The sequence below is a fragment of the Fundulus heteroclitus genome, chromosome 8 (genome assembly GCF_011125445.2).
Source record: "Fundulus heteroclitus isolate FHET01 chromosome 8, MU-UCD_Fhet_4.1, whole genome shotgun sequence".
NCBI lineage: Eukaryota > Metazoa > Chordata > Actinopteri > Cyprinodontiformes > Fundulidae > Fundulus > Fundulus heteroclitus.
The window spans coordinates 13,880,869-13,902,171 of record NC_046368.1 but is presented as its reverse complement, the minus strand read 5'-3'; the positions used below and the strand labels follow the sequence as shown (position 1 = coordinate 13,902,171).

Sequence of the window (21,303 nt, the reverse complement as noted above, 5' to 3'; positions counted from 1 at the left end):
CCGGGGCCTCCGTGTTGCAACCTCAAACAGGCTGTCTTTTCAGGACCGCGTTCAGAGGTGGGCAGAGTAGAAGATATTCAAAGCTTGTGGTATTGTTTTATAACACGGCCTGCTTTAAACTCCCTGACCAGTCTGCTGTGATCCTTCATCATTACGATGCTGTTTGTTCATTGATAATCTCTAGCAAACATCTGAACTCTTAGCAGAACAGCTGTATTTAAATTCCCCACAGGGGGACACTATTTAATGATTAGAGGACATTTGCCTGCACTGGATTTTTAGGGGCATCAGAATAAAGGCACAGAATACAAATATACATCACACCATTCAAATGTTGAACCCAAGCATGTATTTTTTTTTTTCGTACCTCAAGATTTTTTGTTGGTCTTTCACATAAATTCACAATAAAATGCATAAAGGTCAGCGACTGTAACATTTAACATTCAGAAAAATGTAAAGGCACATAAATAGTTTTACAATGCAATCTGGTGTAATGTAAGAAAAATGTCATTCAACAAAAAGACTTTAAAATGCTCCATATCACTCGTGTCTATGGCCCTTCTGTTCAGCCAAGACGACATTCGGTACGGCCGAGTCACTCATGTCTGCTGATTGTGACTCTGATGTACCCTATTTATGATGCTTAAGTCACATTTTCTACTGAACTATTTCATTTAAAAAAAAAGGTCCTAATGGATTCTGTCCTGTTCATTTAGTTTCATCTCCACTAATACACATTCACCAATCATTTTATGCTTCATTGGCTATTTCTGAACCTTTCTACTGGAACGTTCCCTCCTCTCAAGACTTAACTCATCATTTGGCCCTGAAGCTAAATGATGAGTTAATGCCCAGATGGTCACAAAATTTTGGAAAGTGAAATTAGCAATGATACCCCATTAGCTGTTCGTAGGAGCACATTGCCCTGACATATGCGAGCGTTCTAATTTTTTCCTTCAGCTCATAAGATGAAGAATCCCTAAATCTGACAATTTAATGGCATGCTTCAGTCAATCATTAAACTCCTTTAGTGCCATTAGAGGGGGTTTGGATTCCCTAAAGTAATGGCTTATAGTGCCTTGCAAAAGCCTTTTCACATTTTTTATCATGTCATAACCACAAAGCTCAGTGTATTAAATTTAGATCTTGTGTGACCCACCGACACCAAGTACTGCATACATGAATTTTTTTTCTAGGTTTCAGCTATCCTTATAAACCAAAATCTAAAAAGTTTAGTATTGTACTCAGCTTCTCTTACTTTGACACCCATTTTAAAAATCCAGTGTAATGAGAAATGCGCAACTGAGAAGGGAGTTTTAAAGTTTCACAAAATGTTCATGTATACGTTTGAAAAAATATCCCTACAATAAGACATAGTGGTGGCAGAATCATGCTGAGCAGATGTTTTTTCTTTAGCAGATATATAAATGATAGGGAATGGATGGATGTAGCTAGTAGATAAAAAAAATAAAAAAAACAGAGAGGCTTCAAGATACTTTAGCCTGAGTTGGTCAGTAAAGGGAATAATAGGAACACATGCAAGCTGAAGACATTTGGGTAGATGATCTCATGTTCGACTTTCTTAGGCTTTTGCTGTTGACTAAACGCATGCAACTTGTCTCTCACTTACAGGAACGTGGATCTGTTTTCAGGAAGGTCCAGCAGGACCGGCGGCTCAGGTGTCTGGGACGGGCTGCCTGGCTGATTCGTGTGGGACACCGAGTCTCTGACACCTGCAGATTACAGATGGATATTCCAGAGAGAGAGAGACAACACAGCTGTTTAAACATAAAGAAATGTCTGGTTCATTCATTACATTTAAATACAATGAAAAAAACATGACAGTTTTTTTGTTTTTTTTACTCTTTGCAATCAATTTGCAGCAACGTTTGTCGGGCTTGTCTTCGTGCTTGTGTTTATCTTTAATTTCCCTAATTTAAACGCAATCATCCATCTCAGCAGCCTTGTCCTTCAATGTTCTTTCCCACCTTTTATGCAGCCTTTCATGATCATTATTCTCTCTATTGCGGTCCTCCCCATAGCAGGGAATGGTATGATAAGGTCATATACCATAAAGAGTTCCAATTAACTCCATCCATGTTCTCATTAATCAATAACCTCACCCCACAGGAGTCAATACTCTCTTTCCACACAAACCAATACACACAAACAGGGAGAGAATGGAGGTAGTTTCTTTCACCATAGAGCTGCCAGACACGGACTTTATCCTCATAGGGTAGATCGTATTTCAGAGGGTCTCCCACGGGTCCTTGGTAGTAAGGTCTCATGATGGACTCCATAGCCGAGGTATGGACCAGTCCGATGGCATGACCGAACTCATGGACCGCCACTGCAAACAGGTCCATCCCATGAGAGTCTGAAAGAAACACGTGGAGGCAAAGAGAAACTACAACTGTTATTTTTGTTGAATACACTGCCCTGTAAAAGTATTGGCACCCCAGGCTGCATAAAAAGCCTAAAAATAAACCCCTTTGTGATTTGCAGTAGCATAATCTAACAGTAAATAAAGAAAATCTATCAAATCAAGATTTTAACAGGAATTTAATTGGAAAAAATTAATTGGATCCCAAAAAATATCTATGTAATAACATGAAACTGATCTTATTTCTTTTTAAAATCATACTCTACTTTTTAACTTGACCGGTGCATAAATTACCTTTTAACTTGCAATCTCTTAAATTCAGTTTTTCCCCCTGAAGTATAAACTGATGTCACACAGGGCTAATGGTCCGACCCGCACTTCAAAATGGGGAACACAAGAAAGCACGTAGAAGCGGTACGCAAGGCAGGTGTGTGTTAAACTTCAGAAAATAGAGACTGCTCTAAATTCGCCCACATCAATTGTCAGAAGAATAATTCCAATGTTTAAAGCAGCTGGAACTGTGACATTCAAAGCTGGATGAGGAAGTAAGTTTATCTGAAACTACTCAGGGTTAGGGTGATGGAAAGGGAAGAGAAAAAGCTCACGTAGAGAACTACAGTAAAGAGCAGCATCTTGGGGTCACCCCGTCACCACAAGACCATTTATTTTATAGGTTTATGTCCATCTTTACCAGGGATGCCACTAAGTTTGCAGGACATTGTACAGAAAAACATGGCTTTTGAAGGTCTAAATAAATTCTTTAATACGTAAAATTAACCTGCTTTTCAGTTTCCAAACATGTCATCTGTATTTCAGACTCTGATTTTGAAATAAAACAGGAAGTAGTTCTTCAGTTACTAATAAAGACTGCTCATAAACTGACAGACATAGCAACAAACCTTAAGTCGGTTAGTATTTTGAGTACTTGAGTGACAGACAAGTTATGATTTGTGAGCACTGATAAAATAGCACTTTAAACAAAGCTAAAGTTACCATCTGCTATGACACTAATAAGTCTTGACTGCTTTTGATAATGTCTAGTTCAAAATGTAAAATCGACTGAATAAAGCTGAACTGGATAGCTTCACACTTAACATTCTTTAAAACACAGTTTAAGCTGAATTTATGAAACCTTCATTCAAATTGTGACACAGAGACATGGAGCATCTGAACAGGATTTTTGGCTGTAAAAAAGAAAAAGGAAAGAAAATAAACAGTGTTTGGACTAGTATTACCCTGGGCTGATTTACTCTTTGCTGAATGCTGATCCTTTAAAAACCTTCTTTTTAAAAGACTTTCTAAAACAGAAATTTTGTGAACCCAACTTCATGTATCATCTCTGTGTCCTGATGTATTGTAACATCACTACAAATAATGCACATTTTATCTGTTTAAACTGGAAAAATAAACACAAACGTACCCCATTTTAACAAATCAATAGATTATTTATGTGAAACAGCACAACAATGTTTTTTTTTTTCTTCATTTTAAAAGTAGGACATAGCACCCCTTTGTACATTTTGAGAAACTTTCTCTGAGGAGTCACCTTTTGACTTATCCCTCTCAGGTTTGATAAGTATCACAATGTCTCTTACCGTTTCTTTAGTGGAAACGGTGCTCCGCCTAGGTTTGCATTTTTATCGCCGTGTTCTGATGTCTGTGGGTTGCAAACTAACCGGCATGACAGACAGCTCTGGTGGTGCTGTTTGGGATGTGCTGGAGTGAGATAACTGTGGTAATACTGCCTGAGCCCCTGGGCTGCCAATCAAAATCTATGTGTGGAAAGATACCCAGAGAGGCTGCAGGCCATTAGAGCACATTTCCATGGATGTTAGGCCAAAAAAAGCAATGCTTCCAAAAACTCCTTGTCTGGTTCTGCAAAGCAAGACAAAACCATGGATGCTGGGATAAAGATTTGCAAACATGTGAGAGCATGCGTGTCGAGGCAAGCTAGCTTAGAGCTCCCTGGTGGTTAGGAACAAATCTGCATTCTGTTAACCTCACTTTGGCCTTAAATTAGGAGCATTTTAGTGTTGTGCTCCATCGATAGTGAAGGACAAGTGAAGAGGCACACTTGTGCCTGGAGCGCTTGGGATATCCAGAGGCCAAAAAGCCAAGTCTAATTTAAGGGACCACACAGAGAAGAGTGGAAAGGTGGATATGAACGAGCGACTGAGGGAAAGAGCAGGGTGTGAGAAGCAAATATATAATTTGAGTTGTAGGGGATGAACAAGACTTAAGTTTGAACGGTGGTGCTGAATGATGCCACAGTTCTTAGCGCTGTTGCATCATAGCAAAAAAGGTCTCGGGTTCAAGTCCGTTTCATCTCACAGCCCTGCGATGAACCCATGACTGCTTTATTCATCACCATTGACTTGGATCTGCCCTCCAAGGTCTTGAGTAAGAACCGGCTGGTAAAGGAGATGGACGGGCTTTAGACAGAACTAACAGGAGGGAAAAAAATTTCCATGTGAAAGATGTAAAGTTTCATTTAATTACTTTGATATAAAGTACACAATAAAAACGATCAGGTTTTCCTTAGAAACAGCATGATATAATAAAGTGTGACAAACTACGGAAACTTGGCCAGCAATTATAAGAAAGGACTGATTGCTGTAATGCAAAAAAAGAGGTGTATATGACATGTATATTAAAACAAGGTTTATTTTTTTCAAAATCAATAAACCTATTACATGGTGTTATGTTTTGAAAGACGATTGACTCATTACCTGTTTCTTATACCTCATTTTACAACCCAAAAAAAGTAATGAATTCTTAAAATTAGCAATATTTATACTGGAATGCCTTTGATTTTCATAAAAATAAGAAATTCCTATTTTTTTTTTTAGGGTTTTTATTTATTAATTACTAAGCCAACTGTCTATAGTTAACAACTTCTACCACAAAAAAAAAAAAAAAAAAAAAAAAAAAACTCTGTATGGTACTTTTATGTGTTACCCATAAAGACAGATATAAAATGCTATGACTGAAATCTAATCTTTTCTCGTTGCTCCTGTTTACTCACATTAACACTACAGCAAGCCTGGTAGTTTAACGCTCCCACGCGACATTGTTTGAAAAGCATGCAGCAGTTTGTGGTGTGTTTATTGATTTTATCCAAGGGGCAAATATTTACACAAATTAGTGTTGCACTGAGTCTATTCAGACTTTGTCTATATTGGTGTTGGGCAGAATCTCATTCTGATACGATTGATCAAAAGCTACCGTTTTAACAGATCACCCACCAATGAGAGACAATGCTTTCAATAGTTGAAATACAGAAAAAATAATAGGTTAAATACAAAAAGCGCAAAATAAATGTTTATTTATTATACAAGTATTTCCATTGCTTGTGCTGTGTAAATCCATTATATTTCATGAAAAGCTCCAATATTTACTCCCAACCTGTGGGAAGTCTTTTCTTCCATGTATTTAATGAAATATTAAAGCAAAAACTTTGCTTAAAACACCCCCTTCCCCCCTGAAATGAAGTTACTTCAGCAGACCTGTTTACCTTTAACCATTTTTTATTTTATTGGGGTTCCATTCTTCAAATACATAGAAGGATTTAATTCTTGAGGTAGAATTGTCCAAATAATATAACATACATATGGTGAGACCTGATTATTAACTGCATAAGAACAAATTTAATTTGAGGTAAATGAAGCTACAGCTAAAATGTAAATTTTATTACTGCATTTTTTTTGTTTACCTATAAGGTGTACTAGATTGTTGGAAAGTTATCTGCTTCCCATATCCAGCTGAACTCAAATTCTGAAACTGATATCTCTTTGCTGGGAGAGACCTAAATCATTAGAACTTCATGGAAAAAGTGACTAGAGAAATGAAGACTTTGAAATATTAATCAAAGTTTGATGAATTCCGACAGCCCTCCAAGATCTGAAGCCAAACTATAAGTCAGATTCTCAAACTCTCACTTGTAAATTATGGTGCACCTTAAAAATTATATAACTATCATTAAGCTATGGGCTGAGTGGAACTAACAGTAGATGCATATATGCATGACGCTTGTTTAAAATTATATCAATTACATTTTGGGAACCTTGTTTGCAATTTCCTGATACATATCTGCAGAGATATGCAGGAATCAGCCAATAACACACTGTGCCCTATTGCACTGAGTCAGGCATTGCTACTAAACGTAAATGCCCATTTGCTGCTATTAACTTTGCATTCCGGGACAACTATTCTCTCTGGGATGTCGGCTGGAAGTTGAAAGCAGAGAAAGCAGCCATCATTTCCGTAATTACCTGGAGAAATGACTGGTAGACAAAAGAAAGGCAGTGGGACAGTCTCGTCATAGTAATACATCTTCAGCTTGTAAAGATTAATAAGCATAATGTCTCAATTTCTTTCAAAGCTCATTATCATGACTTATCAAAGTTATTTTCAACTTGCATTACGGTCAAAACTAATGCACCTTTGTGCAACCTGACCATCCAACTAGCCTGCCTTTAACTAGTTTTATCCTCAGTGTCAAGCAGATGTAGGTAAGCCGTTTTTCTTAATCTTTGCTTCCAGCTTCCTCACTTCTTTAATCAGCGCTGATTATAGCTATTCCTGAAGGATTCAACGCACGGCTGGGCTGACAGAAAACAATTATTTAAAATGCTCTAAATGCACAAAATGTGGTTTCATGGGAATGCTAAGGTTGCTCAGAGCCACCTTGAGTGCGTAAACTGTGCATAAATGTGCCTTTCTGTCGTATTAAACACTTATTGCTACTTTTAAAATAACAAACACAAAACACAAAAAAAATAAATGTGCTTCAAAAGAAGCATTAGGTACAAATTTGCAATTCATCTATTTACCTAGCAAAAAAAACAAAAACAAACTCAGATGGACACTGCTGTGATTGTAGGGGGTTTAAAAAGTTAAATGGGGCTAAACATTTAAAAAGTTAAATTACCTTTGTTACTGATAAAGAATGTTTGGAGGATGTTAGGATGTTATTTACAGTATATTTTCGTCTTATTGGGATTTGATGTGATAGACCAGAACAAGCTAATACATTACTGTCAAATGGTAGGAAAACATATTTTTTTAAATAATAATAATATTTATATTTATATTTATATATATATATATATATATTTATTTATTTATTTTTTTTTTTTTTTTTTTTTTTTTTTACAAATAATCAGAAATGCAGCAGACATTTATACCCCTTCTCCTTTATCTGATAATGCTAAAAAAAAAAACAAGAACCAATTGCCCATTAAAGTTGCCTGATTCATAAATAAAATGATCTGTGCATTGTCAGTATATATCCAGCTGTTCTGTGAAGGCCACAGAATTTTGTTAGAACATAAGTGAACAAACTACATCATGAAGACCAAAACATACATCAGACAGATCACGGTTACAATTTTTAGCAAAGTTTAAAGTGAGGTTTGAAACCATATCCAATGGTTTAAACATCTCATGGTTCTTTGTTCAATCCATGTGGAAAGAAGAAGAGAATGGCACAACAACTGCAAACCTACCGAGACATTGCTGTTCACGTTAACTGACTGGCCAGCCAAGGAGAGCATTCATTGGAGAAGCAGTCAAGGGGTCCATTGTTACTCTGTCGGGATGCAGAGGTCCACAGCTCAGGTGAGATAATGCTTCCATAGTGTTCTACAATCAGGCTTTTATGGAAGAGTTGCAGGAAGAAAGCTACTGTTGAAAGAAAATCACCTTTTTGCCACAACTCACACAGGGGACAAACAAAACGCATCTGTCTGTTTGGCCGTCCGTTCATCTACCGTTGATAGTATCGTCTTATGCCGGGTTCACACAGCAGGATAATTTGCCCCATTTTTGCACCAAACTTCCCCTTTCCAACACGGCCCGACTATCAGGATGGCACTTGATTCAAGAATCTTTTTAGTTTTACCATGGTGAAATTTCTTTTAGACTGATTACATAACAGACACAACAAATATTTCTACACCATATATATATATATATAGACACACACACACAGACAGACAGTGGCATCTATGGCATGTAGTTTAATTTTTATACATAAAATTACACATAAAGGCTCACTAATAATGTTAATTTATTGAGCAGAAAAATATTCACATCAATCCTTCAACGAGCTAGCAAGGAAAACCAACACTAGATTGTTATTTGCTTTTGGTTTACATTTTCTTATGTTTTGTTTAAATTTTCCTACATTTTATTATAACAGTTTTTTTTTACTTGCTTTTATTCCATTTTTATCTTCCAATGATTTAATCATGTAAAGCTCTTTGCATTATCCTTGTACTGAAATTTGCTATACAAATGAATTTGCCTTGCCTAGATGGTTGCACACTACGTGTGCAATTCAAGTATTTTGATCGGACAATCCAAGCTTGGGGCCAGAGGATTTGTGCCCCACGGCTGTCTACTGAGAGCGTGTTGGACATGCACACTGCGATTTCAGATGTTTATTATTTAAACAGACGTTGGTGGGCCGGCCCCAATATCAAGGCGCCCCAAGAGGATTTAGTCTATTGAGCTTGTCAGTATTCTGTCAGATTTAGATATATAGACAAACGTTTATTTCAGAATTTTACTGGTAAGGAAATCTGTCTTTTTTACAATATTACTCTATAAAGAACAATCATGTTCCAATGATTATTGAGAACATAGAGCTCCACAGCGACATCTGGTGGGGACAGGCCCCACTGGCACCAAATGCAGAGACGTCACAGTATGTAATAAATGGAGTTGACTCCTGATTAAACACACTTCCTGAGAAGCTTAACCCACATAAATAGTCTTTAGGGTCTGATAAGACTCATACGGAGTCCACAAAGTCCTACATCAGTCCCTTTGCGAACGGTGTGAATTACTGTGTTGTTGCATGAATCAATACCTCAACATTCTCTATGATACACTCATGCCAGCATTAAATTCTGTACAGTAACTTTAGCCTTCATTTACAGAGCTGTGCAATCACACATTTCCTGAGAAATTAGAGTGTGCAAACAGGGATTACTAGTAGTGTATTTGTAACATGTAACAGAACACAACTCTCAGCAGGGGCCGACAGCCCTCACAGCTTTTGGAACGACGCTGTCTTACAAGATATTCCTGCTGTGTGTGGTGTATTAAATGGGATCTAGTCTGCTTGGAAGAACATCGGGAGCGCTCCGGAGGAAAAAAAAACAACACAAGTCACCTCCAAAGTGTAGCAAAAATAGAGCCCCTATTCATGCTGTCTCCACTCCTTGAACCAATGCATTTTCTTTTTGTAATGCTTTCTCTCTCTTAAAATTAGTTCACATACTTACCCCCTTTGATCTTCCTCGTCATCTATGTTAATTTACTCTGAACTCAAGTTTGACGTGACATTTCTGACATCTGAATGTTCCTGAGTGAAATCTACGCGTGTGTGTGTGTGTGGTGTGTTGTGCTTGTCGATTGACAGGAGACAACACAGCGTGGGAGAAAACCTGTTATATCTACGATTTTCTATTATTATGTGTGGGGTCTCTCAGGCTTTGATAAATCAGCCGACAATTTTAAAGTCTTGCTGTGTGAACCAGGCATAATGCATAGAAAATGTTGACATGTGAATTCCTTTTGAAACCCTTTGTGGAGTACATATTTCACTGATGTATGTGAATGAAAAGGTCTTATGTGCTTTAACAAAGTGGCGTTTCATACTCTATCCCAGAGTGGAAAGTAGCCTTGGAGGTTGGACAATCAAACCAGCTGAGATGGTTCATATCCGATATGTTTTACTCTCTATTAAAGTATGGTATGCTCTCTTGTCAAAACCGCAAAGTATTTTCAGATCAGAGAAGGAAAATATTTTCACTGTCCTATTTGTCTATATGGCCCGAGATAATTGCATGATTTGAAAAGATGACTAGATAAAGGTCAAGAACACGCATTGGATCCCCCCTTCCTTTCTGCTCCGCTCACATTCAGAGAAACCTTTCCTTCAAAGTACGACAAGGACTAATGTGCTAGCAATGTGCTTATAGAACTGGATCACATACAGCAGTAGTAAAACACGGTCCCTAGCACTAAAATTATTTATCATCATCTATGCTTCGGCTATAAGATTTCAGGTCTGTCTCTTGAGAGAAGAAACAAAGTCAGAGCCCTGGAGAGGTTAATACATGCATCAGGCTGTGGTCGTAAAAATGAGAAGATTCTGGAAACATATTTTAGATTTTAATCTAAATCAAGAAATGCATGTATATCAGATGTGTGCCCATATAAAAAAATTAAATTTCTGACAATATAAAAATGTAGAAGTCATCCTATACTAGTGATTATGGGGTAATAAGTCACCTAGGGTGACAAACTGATTTGCTTTTTCCAGCAACTGTACTTGTTTTTTAGTGGGGTTTCTTTTGCCTTTATGCAAGGAATAAAAAAAAACTGTTAATTATTTTTTCTGTAAAAAACAGACAACCCCCCCCCCCCCCCCCAAAAAAAAACCCCAGATCATTCAAAAAGATATACAGAATTTAGAAACTTGAAATTTCACTTTGTATATACAGTCATGGTAAAAATAAATGCTATCTTATATAAGTATAAGGGCTTTTATTTATAAATGATATGGATTTAATCAGGTACTATCAGGAGTAAAATATTTCAAGTTGTTATTTCTTGTAATTTTGATGATTGTGGTTTACAGATAAAGAAAACCTCAAATTCAGTGTCTCGGAAAATTAGAATATCATATCAGACCAATCAACATAGGATGTTTTAAAGGGACAGTGTGAAACAAATTTGGTCTTTAATTAGCAAAAATCAAGCATTGCTTTTATAGTACATATTCTGGCAAAGTCTAATAACCTCACATTAAAAATGAAAGCGTCTATAGACTTCAATGTCTATATTCACATTTTTATATAGAAGACCAACACAAACTAGTTGATAATTTGGAAGTGGAGGACAGAATTTTTTTTCTCTCTTTAAAAGTGTGGCTCCTCACTCGGATTCCCCTAAATATAGTTCAAACCAAGCAATTATCTTTAGAAGTTTAGTGAACAAGTAGCATCATGAAGACTAAGAATGATGCCAGATCGGTCAGGGAATAAGATGCAAGTTAAAAGAAGCTTTGAATGGTAAAAAATATTCCAAGCACTGAGCATCTCATGAAACACTGTTCAATAAATCTTGAGAAAAGGGAAAGAGATATGGCCGTCCACCTAAACCGTCAGCCAGGGCAAGGAGAGCATTAATCAAAAATGATGCCCAGGGAAATTCTGAACAAGCTGGAGAGATCTAAAGTTCAGGTGGGTAAATTGGTTGAAAAAATAACTATTAGTTGTGTACTCCACAAATTTACCTATTAGATCGAGTTGGAGCTATTTTGAACATGTTTTTGTTATTTTGTGTTTTGTTTGGTTAACTGTGCCGTAATTTGTTATTTAACAATATTGGGATTTATTGTTTTATTCTGGTTCTACACGATCAACCTGCCAAGGACAGTGAATGAAAATTAGCCTATAATTGGCAAAGATTTCAGTGTCTGCAAGTACAAAGCTGGTGGAAACAAAACCCAAAATACACTGCCTGGTCAAACAAAAAAAAGGGTTAGCTACTAATATTTTCTTGGACCACATTTAGCTTTGATTACAGCACGCATTCACTGTGGCATTGTTTCGATAAGCTTCTGCATTAATTTTTCACCAAGATCTTGTTGCATTGATGATGGAAAAATCTGCCCGCTGCGCAAAGCCTTCTCCAACACATCCCAAAGATTCTCAATGGAATTAAGGTCTGGACTCTGTGGTGGCCAATCCATGAGTGAAAATGATGTCTCATGCTCCCTGAACCACTCTTTCACAATTAAAGCCTGATGAATACTGGCATTGTCATTTTGGAATATCCCCGTGCCATCAGGGAAGAAAAGATCCATTGATGTAATAACCTGGTCATTCAGTATATTCAGGTAGTCAGCTGACCTCATTCTTTGACCGCATAATGTTGCTGAACCTAGACCTGACCAATTGCAGCAATCCCAGATCATAGCACTACCCCCACAGGCTGATACAGTGGGCACTAAGCATGATGGGTGCATCACTTCACCTGCCTCTCTTCTTACCCTGATGCGCCCATCACTCTGGTACAGGGTAAATCTGGACTCCTCAGATCATATGACCTTCTTCCATTGCTCCAGAGTCCATTCCTTATCCCTAGAAAATTGTAGCCTTTTTTTACCCAGTTAGCCTCACTGATTAGTGGTTTTCTTAAGGCTACACAGCTGTTCAGTCCCAATCCATTGAGTTCCCTTCGCATTGTGTGTGTGGAAATGCTCTTAACAACCTTTCAGTATTAAACATAGCCCCCAGTTCTACTGTTGTTTTTTTCCCAATTTGATTTCACCAAACATTTAAGTGATCGCCGATCACCATCAGTCAGGAGTTTTTTCCAGCCCCATAATAATAATAATAATGCGTTGGACACTTCTAAACCCAATTTTAGTAGTTTCTGCAATCTGTTTTCTCTGCTTAAGCCGGGCGTACACTGTACGAGTTTTTCCCCTTTTCGGGCCGATTCTTCAGTCGTGCGAGCATTTTTTGAATCGGCCGAATTTCAACTTGATAGTAGAGGGGGGGAGGAGGGGGGACTGGCTTCTCACGACTACCTCCTGATCAGGAATCGGACGATCGGTGAAAATCAAACATGTTTGAAATTCAGTCGGCTGTCGTGAGGTTTTCGTGAGCGCATCCTGCTGTTCAAGCAGAGCTACGAGGGGGCGCCCTCCCCTCCTCTCCGTCCCCGCCAGCGGAGGGAGGGAAGCGGGCGTCCCTGAAGCAACCTCCGGCCGGTGTTGGGGAGGGCGAGCCGTCAGGTCCGCGCAACGCGCTTGCTGCCTGTTTCGGCACTCCTCCGCGGTCCGCAACGCGCTGGCCGCCTGTTTCGGCACTCCTCCGCGGTCCGCGCAACGCGCTTGCTGCCTGTTTCGGCACTCCTCCACTTGCTGGGGGGGCGGGCCAGGCGACCTGCCGTGCCGCGCGGCCGCCGGTGCGTCTCGTCCCTCCTCTCTCTCCCCTCCGTTCCCCTGACGCCCGGTGCCTCCTGCGTGCCTCGCCAGAGCTGGGCTCGAACCCCTGCTCTGGGTCCCTGTCACCTACCGTCGCTCACCTGCCTCTGTCCCCACAGTGAGCGGTCCCAGAGGGGACACGACGTACAGTGTGAGCAGTCCGGTCTCGTCCGAGCGTCGCGCCGCACAGATCGTGAGCGGTGAACTTTTTAAACCCCGCGGTTCCCTCGCACAGTTTGAGATGTATATAAGTACCACGACTGAAAAACTCGTACAGTGTACGCCCGGCTTAATGCGTGCCAATGATTTGACCCTTCAGAAACAGCCTGACATCTTTTCCAAGACCACAGGATGTGTCGTTCGACATGGTTGTTTAAGAAATGAGAAGCAACTCATTGCACCAGTTGGGGTTAAATAACGTGCCGCCAGCTGAAACATAATCACCCATGCAGTAATTATCCAATAGGAGCCTCGTACCTATTTGCTTAGTTAAATACAGGTGGCGACCTTGTTTTTTGTCCAAGCTGTGTACTTGCAGGTATAATTTAAGTGAAAGACATCCATGACCCACATAAAAAAAAAACATTGAAGTTTGTGGTTTTAAGGTCATAAAATGTAGAAAGGTTAATGGTATATCAAAATGTGCCAGCTGTTGTACATAGGAGGAATTTTAAATAAGCAAACATGAGCATTTATACGACTTCATACACTGCACTTTTTACATGCTGGGTCAGAGTGTAAACTTGATGTCTTGAGGGTGTTCCCGATAGGTTATGATTACAGCTGAGGTCAGGGATGCAAGAACCTTAATGATCCACAAAGGGAGTAAAACCTGACCTATGTGATTTAATTTGAAGTGAGATGGACTGCTATAAACTTTAAGGCTAGTTGTTACAGACTCTTGTGGGAAAACATGGTCCAATTTTCATGCATGGCACAGAGTAGTTATTCCTCGTCTGCATGTTGGTATGCCATCACACCTGTAATGGGAAGGCAAGTGTCACAGTGAGACCATGGCCTAATGAAAGAGGGTGGCTTGGACTGATGAATCATGTAGATAAACCAGTGCATCCGTGGCAGTTATCTGAGGAGGACATTGAAGAATTATGCACTGAAGGTAAACAAGAGAGCAACTCTGCAGAGGTCGTGTGTTGGTTCTCTGCCAAGGACCATGAACCATATATGGATGTAATTCACAGCGAAATGGCTGAAAATTTGAGTCTTTAGTGAAACATTTTGCCATTGTTTCAGTTAGAAAAATATTCAGCAGACCTACCACCGAGCTTCAAAGTAGGAAAGGTATACTTTTTGTTATTGGCCTTGCTGACTTTTCTCCAGCTTTGGCGTTTGAGGGCCATATGGTTCAAATTATTTCAGTGTGTCCTTATTGGGCATGTTGAAAGCGCTACACTGCTATTTATTTTTTTAACATAGCAATGTATGTCAGCTGAAAATATCAGAATTTGTTTCCTGTTTATGTTTTTTTTACAACCTAAAGATTTTCCAGGCAGTTTTGACATTAATGCCAAAACTTCAATAATGCCAAATTGCATTGCTGCAGTAATCCAGGGAAAAGGAGCCCCAACTAAGTATTGAGTGCTGCACATACATTTCATGTTCAAACTCTTCAGTTGGCCAACATTTCTGGAAATTTTGTACTGATCTTAAAGGAGCAGTAAGCGAAATTTCATTATTGAAAACCTGGCAGCTTATGCACATACGTGCATGTGAACAACTGGCCCCTCCTTGCCCATAAAATGCCACTGCCAGGCACAAAAATGATCATCAAAATTAAAATAAATAAACACTTGACATATATCAGTCTGTGTGTAATGAATGAATATAATATACAAGTTTTGATTTTTTAAAGGAATTACTGAAGAAAATCAACTTTTTCATGATATTCTAATTATATGACCAGCACCTGTATGTAATCAGAAAAACATTTCCAGATTATAAAAACTTTTAATAAGGTTGTAACTCTCTAAGATATTTTGTTTGGCTATTTAAGATTGTGTGTTTGTTGTTGGGACAATTAAAATTGTGATAAATAAGAGTTACAATACGGTGGCCGAGAGGTGCAAACGCACTGCAACCAAATAAATGCTCTGCAAACATAAAAAGTACCCCAAACACAAAGCAGAGGCTAACATACAAAACACACACAATGGAAAAAATGCTATCACAGAAATTAGTCACACAAAGTGCAAACATGCTGCAAATACAAATGATGCTGACATACAAACACAAAAGACTGCTGTAAGTTTAGCCGCAAACTAGCTCCGCTTTGAAGGAAGCGCTCCAGACCACTAGGGGGAGTCGATCACCAACCAATTCATATGACACCAGACCCTGCAGCCTTTGGTAAACATTAACAGGATGCTCAAAGGAAACTTGGATAGAATAAAAAGTACAATTTCCTTCATGTTTACAATATTATATTACAGCAGTATATATACATCCTTAGTATTAGCGTGCTTGAGACATTGATTTATAGTAGTTAGCATTTCTGATGTGACAATCACTGCAGTCACAGGGATATAACTGAGAGATTATGATTTTGCTCTGAGAGATTCACATGGTTCATTTAGTTTGATTTATAGATTCTTTTACAGACAATCCATCACAGATGGCAGCATAAATGGGGATATTATCAGTAAAGAAAATATTGACTTTGAAGACTAGTAATTATTTTATACTTTTCAGTTAAACCACACAAACTGCTTTCTCTACAGTATCCGCGGCATTTGAGAGCTCGCTGAAGGATACACCAGGCCTTTTTGGGAAAAGCTTCTCAGTTGTCTAGACCCGACTGAAGGCCTCACGTGATGCTCAACATTTTCCAGCCCTTTATTTGGTCTTGCTGGGTGTTGGATATATATATCTATTTGTGGCCTACTCCAAAAGCTGCCACATACCTAGATTTGGACTGCATTGTCCTACATTCAATATTGATAACACACATTTCTTGGACAATCTAGCAGATATTGTGATTTCAGTGGTCAACTTTATTTCAATAATGCTACTGTATGTTTTACAGCTTTAGTGCTAAAACTAGCATGAGGTAAAGAGAGAACGCAAAGATGCATCATTTGAGCCACACTGACCTCTCATTGTATAGTTTTCACTGTTTCTGAAGAACAACACAAAAGACAAAACTTTAAAAGACATCAGTGTGAAGCGTGGTCATCATTATTTAAAATGTGACAACACAGTTGTTTAAAAATAATGTGCCCTTTGCCAAGCTCTAACCATGAATTTGACAGAAGGGTTTTAATTTTCTGGAAAAAAAAAAAAAAGTCTAATCAGTTTTTGTCCATGATGTGTGTGGTCAGCAGGGATGTTAGCTGCCTTTCTTCTGACCCTGGCCCTGTAGACACCCTGCATGGAAGGAGGGTCAGCTCTGGAGGATTTTCGTCTCACATTACCTTATAAGAACCATTAGGTAAATCTGGCCTAAAATCTCCATATTCTTTAACTGACAACATGAAAACAAATTTTGCTGTATATATTTTAACAAACAAAATACACCACTGTGCTAGAGAACACAAGTGCAGTTTCCTTGGCTAAAATATTAGCGAGGCACACTTTATCACAGTCTGTTGGCTCAGTGTTTAATTCTTCACCGAGGCTGTTTTGTGGAGATTTTCCCCATTAGTATTTGCCATCAGCGTTTCTATTAAACAAAAAGTGGGGATTACATGAGGTGTAATGTTTCAAAGGCCCTTATACTACTTACTTTTAGCCTAACACGTTCAGTTGCCAGACACAACAGACATATTTCCTTTTATTTTGTTACCATTCGCAGTAAGTTCAAAAGCAGGGCATCTATCCTCGTGTCTCTACTTCTCTTTTCATGTTTGTCCTGTCCTGTTCCTTTAATGGGATCACAGCATTTATAGGCCGACGTACGGACACCCTGAGTGGTGGTGCACACATCGGTATTACAGGCACAGAAGTTTCTGAGAAAAACTTTGCTGTTTTCCATACAGCACCATGCCGTGACTTCCTTTATTAACGCAACATTTCCGCAGAAATTGTTTTTAATGCCAAACAACGCAGTCGGTTCAGCACGCTTTTGTCATTTGCTTCTTCTCTACATTTCCGGGCGTGTAAGTTGAACGATGAAGCGCAGTCATCATGCACTGGCTCTAGGTCAAAGCAGGATGCTGAGCACTTGGAGAGCTCTGAGCTGAGTGAGCCTAGCCGTAGAGTCCGCAAAATCTCTCGGTGACCAATTGCTGGGTGCAGAGGGAAGTTTTACAAACTGAACTCAGTGAACAGCACGTGTCGAGGGCACTAGTTCATCAGAGTGAATATTAGCCTAACATCATGGTGGTAAAATAGGTAAAAGAAAAGATAAGCCTTTCAAAGCACTTAACCTCTGTTGAGGGACATTCACTGAAGCAGGATGGAGAATGATTTCTTTGTCATGGGTATGATAATGATTATTCAGAAAGTTCTGTCTTGCAATTTACCGAGTATTTCCTTGTTGCAGGCTGAGGACAAAAACTGGATGTGAACCTAGACAGTGGAAGCAGTAGATAATGGATTACTAAGTCAAAACATGAGTTCCACATAATTGTGTGCACTGCTTACCTTCACTTAAAAGACAAAAATGAAAAGCTTTGGTACAAAGCTGTTTTTCAAAACCTTGGAAAATCTCCTCTCTGTCACATTGTGTCAGCCTTTTGCAGACCATCACACATTGGCATGAAAACTTTGCTATTCACCATGTTGGTTTAAATTCTAGTGCAGTAAGGTAGCTCCAGATAATAGCCTCAAAAAAAAAAGTTTTGCAGCTCTGCAAAATGCACAATTCCGACAAAATAAAAGGACCTTCTTTCCTCCCAACGAGTTATAGGTAAAAGACGGAAACATAAGCCACCAGGTTTTCAACAAAACCCCATGGCATAACAAATTGGAATCGATGAAAGCTGACAGTGAAATTCAATTACTTTTGCTGATTGCTAAAAACAGATTTAATGGCTGAACCAGCGGGCGTGTATGTATGAGTTGTTTGTTTCTGGCAGCTGCGGAAAATAAAAGGATGCCTTTTATGCCTCCTAATAAGCTTGTGATAACAATCAGTGCTGCTTTAGTCGCCACACACAGGCCATTGAATGTTATACTGTTACTTCAAACAAATGAAATGCTAATTATTAAATTTGGATCATGACCAGACCAGACAAAGGCACAGCTTGCCTCGCAGGTGCAGTCGGAGTTTTACTTTCCAACATGAAAGCTTTATTTTCTGTAGCTTTTTCTAGATGCTGTATTTATGGTTTTGTTTTATGGGCTCACACAAATGTCTTCCAGATTATCTCTGTGTATCATTTCCCCCAGACTCACTTTTTCTTTCAGCCTGTGTCTTAATGCATTTATGCTCAAGCACCCGTGTTTAAAGCTGACACATAGAGTCTGCATTTCTCACCTGCGATCTGAAGGTCCAGGCTTCGTCATCATCAAAGTGTGTATCGCCCGCGGTGAACCTCTCCCCAGGAAAAAAAGCGTGTGCCACTGTGCCCCCGGGCCCGTCGAAGGGGTATCCATCATTATGGTCGGCTTTAGTGAAGTCGATCTGAATGTCTGCATCGCTGCCGGCCACCTCGTGGAAGTTCAGAGGCGCGATATCGCTCCAGACCTTCAGGGCGTAGTACATGAGGGCTCGAACTGTGTCCCTGCCCAGTAAGGCGGAATCCTTAGGAAAGGTTCTCACTCTGAAGAAGCAAACAAGAAATCAGATGATGAATAAATAACAGCTGGGATGGCATTCATATTATTCAATGTCTGAAGTACAGAATGACCTTGCCATTTGTTTTTTTAGTTGTGGGAGTAAATAAATTATAATTTTTTGTTTTTTTATTCATTTATTCTTAAAAAAAATTATTTATGATATTTCAAAAAAAAAAAATCCGTAGTATTTGTTTTGTATATGTGCTCCACTTTTTTTAAACTATGGCAGTTAGCAAATGTAGCAAATGTAAAATAAGTTGAGGATGAGGGAAAGGTTCACCTTCCTGCAGTGACAACCCTAAACCTACAACCAAAGTTACAATGGAATAAATCAATAAATAAATAATTGAACTTTATTGATCTCACAATGGAAAAATTCACTTCTGCATCTTAACCCATCCCCTTGGGGAGCAGTGGGCTGCCACTGTGCAGCGCCTGGGGAGCAATTGAGGGTTAAGGGTCTTGCTCGGGGACCCAGCATGGCAGCTTGTGGGAGTTGAACTCAGAACCTCTGGGACCGAAGCTCTGTGCTCTAACCACTAGGCCACCACTCCCCACCATGGTTTAGATCAAAGCATATCCATGTATTAGAATGGACCAGTCAAAGTCCAAAACTGAAACCATTGAAGGATCTGTGGCAAAACTGAACTTCTGCATTCGGTATGAATGAACTTGAGCTTCTCTGCAAATAAAAATGGTTAAACAAATCAGCCTCTGAATTGAAAAAAGCTGGTAGAGGCAACTGTAATTGCAGTAGAACAGTGGTTGTCTACCAAGTATTGTCTCAAAGAGGGTGAAAACGAATGCATGACACTTGTCAGATTGTGTGAAAAAGTTCAATGGGAAACTTCAAGGGGCAGAAAATACTTTTGTGATGCACTGCAGGCCATAGTCAGCATATGATTATATTTACTTAGAAAAGAAAACCATTTCATAACAGACTGTTCCACTTAAACCCTTCAGAGATCTTGAAAACTTGCTTCGGTTCACACGCGCCTGCTGTTGTTCTCACGCAACCACAACGTTTTTAACCCATCTAGTGATGTAAATGAGTTCATTAGTGCAGCTAATTAATGCATTAATTAGAAAACATGTCTGTATCAACATGTTGTCACAAAACAGATGGACACGAGTGACTTGGATGCAATGTTAGCTCACAGCGATAACGAAATGGGCGCTTGAAAATTGGGTTTTCGCCATTAATATGCAAATGCAGTCATCAAGTTGCTGCTGGATGTAATCGGACCATTTATTTGGAGGGAACTTGTAGCGTACAGTGGGACAAAACTTTTGTCTCAATTCGTTTGCCAAAATGTGACTGCACAGTCCATTTATTCATACAGTACCGCCTGAGTGTGCGACCGTCGCCGCTAACCACAGTAGGACAAGGTCACTGCAAATGGATCAGCGCCTCCGCAGACAATTCACCTGCTGATTAGTCCTAATTCAAACCGACGAGGGAGGGTGATTGTGTGTGTCTGTGTGTTTCGAGAGAGTGTTCGAGAGAGAAAGATGGAGAGACAGAGTGCATGGTTTTGTCAGATGCGAGCATGTATGTGCATCTAAATGTTGTGTGCATAAGTGTGCAAGTGTGTGAGCGTGAATGCAATTACAGGTAAGACCGCCAAGGTCAGAGTGCTCCTGCGCTGCATCTCAGATGAACTAAGGAGTCTCTGTGAACTGCCGCTGCTCACATGCAACGACGCCACTCGCATGGAAATTAAAGGAAGTGTCGTGTCCCCCATGGTGCCTCCTTTAAATTTGATTATCTTTACGGATTGTGAACTTGCCACAGTGTCACACACCTTGATTCTAACTGGCTTTTGATTACATTTAATCAAGCAACCAGTTGCAGTCAGATCTGATGTTTATTAAACAGCTTCTTGTAATTAAGTCCCACAACACTATGTATTTATGTTCTATTTGTTTCCATTGGGCTTCAATGACAATATCAACAACCATATTACATAATTCCAATGATGACTATTCCAAGGTACTTCACTGCCTGTTTGTCCAACACCGTGTAACTTAAGCTCTGAGCCATCTTTTATTTATGATTCAAGGCAAAAGTCTGCAAATGAAAAATACTACAGGTGGATCTAAGTAAATTAGAATATGCATTCAAAGTCTTTGCCTTTTTTTTTTAAATAAAAAACCTTTAATTGTGCATTAA

General features: G+C 39.2%; 1 protein-coding gene across 1 annotated transcript in view; it reads right to left on the bottom strand.

Annotated features, from left to right (window-relative positions):
• Positions 1-21,303, bottom strand: part of LOC105930983 (matrix metalloproteinase-17) — a 90,222-nt gene that overhangs the window by 29,158 nt on the left and 39,761 nt on the right. The window contains exons 5-7 of the mRNA XM_036140711.1: positions 18,831-19,114; positions 2,201-2,380; positions 1,631-1,733 (exon numbers count right to left, since the gene is read on the bottom strand). Of these exons, the coding sequence (XP_035996604.1) occupies positions 1,631-1,733; positions 2,201-2,380; positions 18,831-19,114 (567 nt within the window). The remainder of the gene's footprint in view (positions 1-1,630; positions 1,734-2,200; positions 2,381-18,830; positions 19,115-21,303) is intronic.